The sequence below is a fragment of the Myripristis murdjan genome, chromosome 11, assembly GCF_902150065.1.
Source record: "Myripristis murdjan chromosome 11, fMyrMur1.1, whole genome shotgun sequence".
Classification (NCBI taxonomy): Eukaryota; Metazoa; Chordata; class Actinopteri; order Holocentriformes; family Holocentridae; genus Myripristis; species Myripristis murdjan.
The window spans coordinates 22,811,943-22,819,606 of NC_043990.1; the positions used below are offsets into that span (position 1 = coordinate 22,811,943).

At 44.6% G+C, this 7,664-nt stretch overlaps 1 protein-coding gene across 1 annotated transcript in view; it reads right to left on the reverse strand.

Annotated features, from left to right (window-relative positions):
• Window positions 1-6,993, reverse strand: part of csmd2 (CUB and Sushi multiple domains 2) — a 277,838-nt gene extending 270,845 nt beyond the window's left edge. Inside the window, exon 1 of the mRNA XM_030063504.1 lies at window positions 6,210-6,993. Coding sequence (XP_029919364.1) covers window positions 6,210-6,384 — 175 coding nt within the window. The 5' untranslated portion in view covers window positions 6,385-6,993. The remainder of the gene's footprint in view (window positions 1-6,209) is intronic.
• Between the last annotated feature and the right edge of the window lie 671 nt (window positions 6,994-7,664).

Below are 7,664 nucleotides of genomic sequence, written 5' to 3' on the forward strand. Positions count from 1 at the left end.
AAAAAAAAAAAGAAAACTAATTACCGGTAGACTAAATAACTTCCGATGGCTAATCTGTTCCTGGAAAACGACGTTTGATTGTGAGGCCAGGGATGTTGAGCCTCATCCGAATCACTCGCCGCTGCTTCCGCCATCTAACTTTCTACTGACTGCTGGTGAAATAGAGCCAGGAGGGTGTGGCTACCTGACAACAGACAGAGCCAGAGCCGTCAGCCTCTTGGAATGTGCGCTGAATAAAAACACATAGATAAATAAATAATATAAAAGTAACGAGAATTGTGTAGTTTAATGTAAACGTAGAGAGAAAAGTATATATTTGTCTTTGTAAATGTACTGGAGGAAGTATGTCAGTAAGTAAAAGTATGCTGCAATACTGGCAAACTACTCGGAGAATTGATTCCAAAAGGTTACTCAAGTACATGTAACGCACTGCTACCCAGCTCTGGTTCAAATACCACATACTCCATGGTTCTGATGCGCGTTATTCAATGCCAACCAAGCGCTGGCTGATGGTGAATGACTGACCTATAATTCCATCCACCTAAAATGCAATTAAGTGTTTACGAAAGAAAAAAGCAAAGGAAGCAATTGTATTTCACTGAAAATTAATTGGATGCCCCTGATCGCCTCATTTAGGCCACTTGAATCAAGCAACTCTACAAATGTGCTTCAGGCTGTGACTTCATAAGGACTTGATGGTCCAGTCTGTCGCTGGATTTGTGCTGTTATGTGTGTGTATGTATGTGTGTGTGCACCTAAGTAAATATGTTTGTTTATTTATATACATATATAAATATATATACATATATATATATATATATATCTTCATGTGTGTTTTGCAGGCGTCAGTGAATCTTGAATAAGCACAGTTATGTATGAATCTCTGTGTGCCTCCATTTGTGTGTGAATGCGCTGGTGTATGTGTATTCGTGTGTGTGTGTGTGTGTGTGTGTGTGTGTGTCGGGTGTGTGGCTGTGATCAGCGTGACGAAGCCCAGTGACAGAGCTCTGGCCATCTGGAGACAGATGACAGTGTGAATCACCAGAGAGGAGGAAGGAATAAGGGGACGGGGGGTGGAAGGAGGACAGAAGGGGGGAAAGAAAGATAGAGGAAAAGAGAGAGGGAGAGAGAAGAGAGAAGCGGGGTGACATATCAGCCAGTGGGTGGGGGAATGAGTGAGCTCATAAGGACAAACCATTTGCATCATCTGAAAGCGTTGTGCAGGCAAACAAAACACACATCACACACACACACATACACACACACACACACACACACACACACTCACAAACACATACACCTTGCATCTCTCTGTGACCCTTTTTGAACAGGCTAATGACCTGCTTGTCAACACTTTACTCTAATCATTCTAGTGTGTATGGAAGTGGAAACTCTCTCTCTCTCACACACACACACACACACATACACATGCACAGACATGCACACAAGCTGACTTAACAGGCTGTTAGTTCTTGAAATAGGAGTCTGCTTGATGCCTGATAAGAAAATGAGCCTCCAAACAGATCATTTACTACAGAGAAGAAAATCACCCCAGCTCTGAAACAACATAGAAATAGACACAGGGCCCAGATTATCACACAGCTGGTGTGTCCTTATCGCCATTTCTGTCCCCACACTTTTTTCTCCCCTTGATGCCTCTCCTTATTTCCCATGTCACTCAAATTCACTGTCTACCACTCTGTCTCAAATACCATCGTAGTTCTATCATGTGTCTCTCATTTTTTTCATTCCCTCCTACCTCTCCATCCTGACCATAACTCTCCCACCCCTCGGCTCGTCCTCCCTCCCCTCCCTCTCTTAAGTAGGAAGAAGAGCGATGTTGCATGGAAGACTTATACATCTACTCTGCTTTCCACAAGATTCTCAGTTTTGAGCAAATGGATGATGTATTTTCCATTCCTCAGCCCCGAGTCCCTCCTCCGCCGCTCAACGGTGAATGTGGAGAGCAGATGGGAGATGCTAAGCAACAGAGCATGCAGATAGTGGAGAATTTGAGATTCAGAGTGGTGAGCAAACAGAGAGGGGAGGGAGGAGAGGTGAGAAACAAATGGGAAGTGAGAGGTCTATATGAGCATGAAGAGGAAACACAGGGAGTCAATGGAAATCCAAATATGTGTGTGGGTGCATGTTGGGGATGGGGTGGTGGGGGGGCTTGATAGGAGTTCAGGATTCAGCATTCCTGTCTTTGTAATGAAGTGGCTTCATAATACCACTATGGTCATTATTGAGAGCATCCTCAAGGCAGCTTTCAGTTTCCTGCTTAAAGGCCCCCTCCAGTAAATTCATTACCTCAGATGTTTTTTCAAAACCCTTCCTGAAACTTTTAATCTCAAAAATTGATGTATGATTATCTCACCAATGGCAGTGAGCTTTACATATGCAGCAGGTTAATCATGGCCTGAACTGGTTGTGCCAGCTGTCTGTAATTAGCTGTTAATCCCATTTTGCCAAAAATTTACTTGCAAGGTCTGTTTGAAATCATTGGATGGGGTGTGGTTACACATGTTGCACATGTGAAACTCATTCTGATTGACATTGTCATTGGTAGAGATAATCATACATCACTGAGCTGGAAGAGCTTTGAAGAGGCCTGAGATTGTGAAATCACTGTAGGGAGCTTCAACAAATAGGGAGTACAGTGTCTCAATTGAGTTCCAGGAGGTCGCAGTAAAAACAAGAAATATTTAACTTTTACTCCAATTTGTTCAAACTGGTCTCAATCAGGTAATGTGTAATAATGAATATACCAATTTAAGGTATCCTCTCATTACTATTAGTCTATTACTAGATATTATTATCCCCCACCTACAGTGTAGACAGTTATACAACTGAGTACAAAATTAACTGCACAAACCATCACTGTAGCAAAATCTTATCAAATGCAGTTGGGTCTAATTTCGGGGTCTGTGCTGGAGAACTCCTGCTCTATTATGAAGCCAGCGACTCTTGACACAGCATTAGCTGAGGCCGCTGGTTACGGGAGCTGTCAGTGGTGCTGAAACGACTCGGCTGCGGTCAAAGCTGCGACAGTCGCTGTCCGGGGTGCTGAAATGTCACTGCGGTATACCCTGCTCGAGGGCGCGTGGTGGAACTTTATATGAGGGGGAACTGAGCATGGCGATGGGTTCCAAAGTGTGTTTGAAATTTGGAGACATACGCATGTCACACTTATTGACATAGATGACCTCCAAACCGGCAAGGGTCATCGCCCCAATTATGTACAGGCTCTATGTTCAAGTGTTAAGAAACGCAATGGCTTGATATCGAAGCAATGCTTGGTGCATTATGTATATCGCTTGAAAACGCGCGCACGCACACACGGACGCACGCACTAAAGGAGCCCCATGACTAAGTGAGAAGAGCCAAACGTCCTGACTTAAAAAGATAAAAAGGAATGGGGCATCAAGTCTTCCAGTCCTCATAACGTTACTCCAAGTTGCATCATGAGCATTCTGACACCGCAGCTTACGGACATAAATAAAAGATGGCTTGATAAACGAGAGCGCGGTTGCGGTAAATTCAGACGATGAAGAGGACGACGAAACGTGATCCTGCGTGAAAGCGGACATACTGACTGACTGTCTCACGCACCACTGACGACTGGTGATCAGCTGGAGTCCTCTGGTTTTGTGTCGAATGTTACAGCAGAACCACGCACAAGATAGGAAAGAAACGTCATTTTCAATCTGACATCTCTTGCTCTTCTCTTCCTTGCTGGCCATCAGGTTCTTTCCTCTGTGCGATTAAATGAGTGGAGGTCGATTACCGCTTATTGAGCGCTGAGTCCACTGGGACTGCTGGTTTTGATTCCAGGGAGACAGCGTACTGCTCTCGACTCAATATCCCTTAGTCAGAAACCATTCACACATCTCTATCCCTGTTTTCCCCGTGGGAACGAGAATCAGGACAGGAGATGGGCTGAAAATTGTTACGAGTAAAACCAGTTGACAAATGAAGAGAGCCTTGGCCATCGAAAAATAAGCATCTTTCTTTTCTTATGATGATTATGCAAAACAGCCTACACAGCCTTGCGTTTGAAGTCCATACATTGCCATGCACTTGCATTATTAGACACTGCCGGTCATTGGATGGCAAGTCCTGTCTCGTTGTTGGTAGTATGAGGGAACCAGGATAATACAGTATGTGGGCAGTGAAGTGCTGTGAACCCCACGTCGCTCCTCTCCCCTCCTCTCCTCTCCTCTTAGCAGTAGTGTGAGGCTCTGGTGCCGCTCAATGGGAGGATGGGGCAACTGCTGGTGGCTGCAACACCGAGGGGACGCGCCAGGCCACCTCAACGCCAATGTAGGACTAAATACTTAGTGGTGTGAACGTATTTATTTGACATGGTGTACGGTAAACGTGATTGTGAAGGGTGAATCGATTCAGTCCGTCCTGGCCTACACTTAGTAAATGTGTGCAATAACTGCCCAAGTTAGAGTCACGCTTTACTGGCGCCAATGGGAGACTCAAATGGCACGAGATGGAGCAATAAAATTGGTCCCTGGACGCGAATGAAAAAAAAAAAAAAAAAAAAAAAAACTCCCTCGAATATCGCGGCAATGGGATTCTCTCCAAAAGGCAGGACATGGAGGTTTTTCTGTGTCAAAACGGCCTCATACATTGGGAAAATACAGTCAGCTTTGAAAACCTAAACCTCATCGATAAAGAAAACCCTGGCATGAATGTATTCTTGGCGGTGGATGACGTGAGTTTGGTGACTACGTGGAAGTGATAAGGCGGGGGTGTGCGGGGTAACGTTTCTGTAAAAAGCAGTGAAGTTGAAGTCATCGTCAGGATCAAACCACGGTTTATACAGCATGGTCTTCATGATACGACCTACAGTAAACTGGTGATGCTGAAAATGCGCCCATTTCCCACTCACTTGTGATTTTTATGCTGTCCAACCAAAGGTATGAGTGGGCGAACACAGAGCCATGACTCACTGTCAAATTCATATTGTGGCCGTGGCAGTATTCTTGGCTTTTGCTAAAAATAGTCCCCATTCTGTGGTGTGGAGCCAAGACAGTGATAAAACGGTTGGCGTTCTTGCCAAAGGACCTGCTCTGGATGGCACAAATCATTGCGGCTCTTCACCAAAAAGTCTATGCTCTAAATAATGCCATGAATGTCCATGGAAATCGAAAATCAAAGATCAATCACCGAGTCCATCTTTTCAGATATAGATTAAGTTGTAAAAACATGAAAATAAAAATAGTACTGATAATGATAATCTGTTGAATGTCCAGCTCAAGTTGCAACATTTGCATTTGCAATTAATCAGACAGAAAACCCAGTCAGTTAATTACCGCGCATGCAGGCGCGCACGCACACAGATCACACTCAAACACACTTGCACGCACACACACACACACACACACACACACACACACACACAGAGAGAGAGAGAGAGAGAGAGAGAGAGAGAGAGATGGGGGAGAAAGAAGAGAGAGGTGTTCACAAATACTGTTGAGAGATATGTGACAATTTAAAAATATTGTGTACAGAGGGAAACTGTAGAAGAGAACGATTAACAGAAAACAGAAGAGTGTTAGACAACAAACAGGTGAGAGATCGCACGCACATACAAAGGCTCTAGCCTTTTTGAACATAAAAGCATAACAGCTGAATATGGAGTTAAGCATAACAGCATAACAATCAGAGATCTCCTGACCATCTTAACTGATTTCCTTATGAGAGCAGCCTATGCCACAAATGACTTTTATGTCATTTTAATATCTGAGGAATCTCCCTTCTATGGCACAGGATTCAAAATATTGTATGTCTCCCTGCCACTTATTCAGTCCACCTTATTTCCTTAACAAAACACTACTGTCGTTTCATGAAACGCATCAACAGAACCAATGATCGACCGACGCTCAGCGGGTCCGACTTGCAATTCCTCAGGATCCGGTGTCGCCAAAATAGCCACCCAAACAACCCCCCTCCTCCTAATAATAACTTTGGGTGCTATATTGGCGACATTAGAGCAAGCTGTAGCATAATTTCGGGCTATGTGTGTGCATGCGTGTGTGCGTGTGTGTGTATGTGCGTGTGTGTGTGTATGTGTGTAGGCTATGTGTTGGATGCTGATTTGCATTCAGCCAGGGATCTGGAAGGGTGGAGGGTGTAGGGGGGGGTTAGCCTGCTGCATTTTGCATGTCTTTAGCTGTACAGAGGGGGGGACTTACCCTTTGCCGAGGCAGCCAGTAGCCCCATATATAAGAACAGCACCCGGCTCCAATGGTGCGCCTGTACTCCCGCCTTCATTAGCGCAAAAATTCGTATTCCGTCCCCTCTCCTGCATGCGCATTCCGGTCTCCTCGCAAGTCCCGTTGCTCCGTCCCGGTTTGAGGCGGTGGTCATGGCAGGGGTTTTTCTTTTTTCCGGCAGGCACGGTAGTTCTCAGATGGTCTGAAAAGGGAGATTCACTCGGTGTCGGCGCTGAGAAAAATCCCAATGCATCGAGGAGGCTCGGATCTCGCAGCTGGACTGAACCATGTCATGCGGGGACCGAGGGGTTCAACGAGTCTGTCTGTGAAGAAGATTTCACAGCTAAAGGGGAGAAAGGAGGGAAGGCAAACCAAAGGGGAGATGCAGTACAAGTGGTCACTCAACTACCCCACACGCATCAAAATTCACGCAAATCCCTCGTCCACTCCAGATATGTCATTGATATTACCAGAACACGTCAGAAACCTGGAGATCCCTCCTTCAGTTTATCCCGCAGCATTGATCTATCTTGCTCTTTTATTTACTTCCAAATAACAACAGCATTTGCCGTGCCGATAATCCACATTTAACTCGTCATTAAACCTATTAAAATTAACGAAGGACGATGGAGACCCAAATCGGTTATCCGGATCCAAGAAAAACGCGCTCGTTTCTGAAGTTCTCGACCAATGTTGTAGACAGAGATCTTGTTATTTTGAGAGAAATGATAGTGTGTATTCCCAGTATCGCAGCCCTGAACAACGTTGGCTACAGCATCGTCTCGGGTCTGTGCGACGCCAAGATTCAGACTGCAGACCTGCTCCTCTTACTCTGCGCCTCTCTCTCTCTCTCTCTCTCTCTCTCTCTCTCTCTCTCTCTCTCTCTCTCTCTCTCCCCCCTGTCGCTCATTTTCATTCTCTCTCTCTCCTCTCCAATGAGATATTCCCACATTTCAAAGACCGTTTTGACAATAGGCTACCAAACTTATTACATCCACAAGAGATAAAAATAAACTCATTATAATGACTCTAAATGAGTATGTTAGTTATAGGGCCAATATACGCCCTCTATATTAAATTGAAATCCTTATTACTCTAGAGCATTTTTCATTGATGACGATGGCTAATAATAATAATAATGATAATGATAATAATGATAATAATAGCCATGAAATCAGCTGTGGTAGTATTTGTTATGGTAAGACATAGGAGCATCCAACAGGGATAGGCCATTGGCTCCATCCATTAAGACCCATCACCGGACTGGACTGCAGTTTAACATAGGCGAGATGTCCACTTCTTGCTCACTGAACGTGAAATTGATGCGTAATAGGCCGGAACTCGCCCGTAAATTTGAATGTCATTTCCACTTTTGCTTATGGCCGGTAATTAGTTATCTAATATGCATCCTGTGTGGAAACAGTCGGGAAAAAA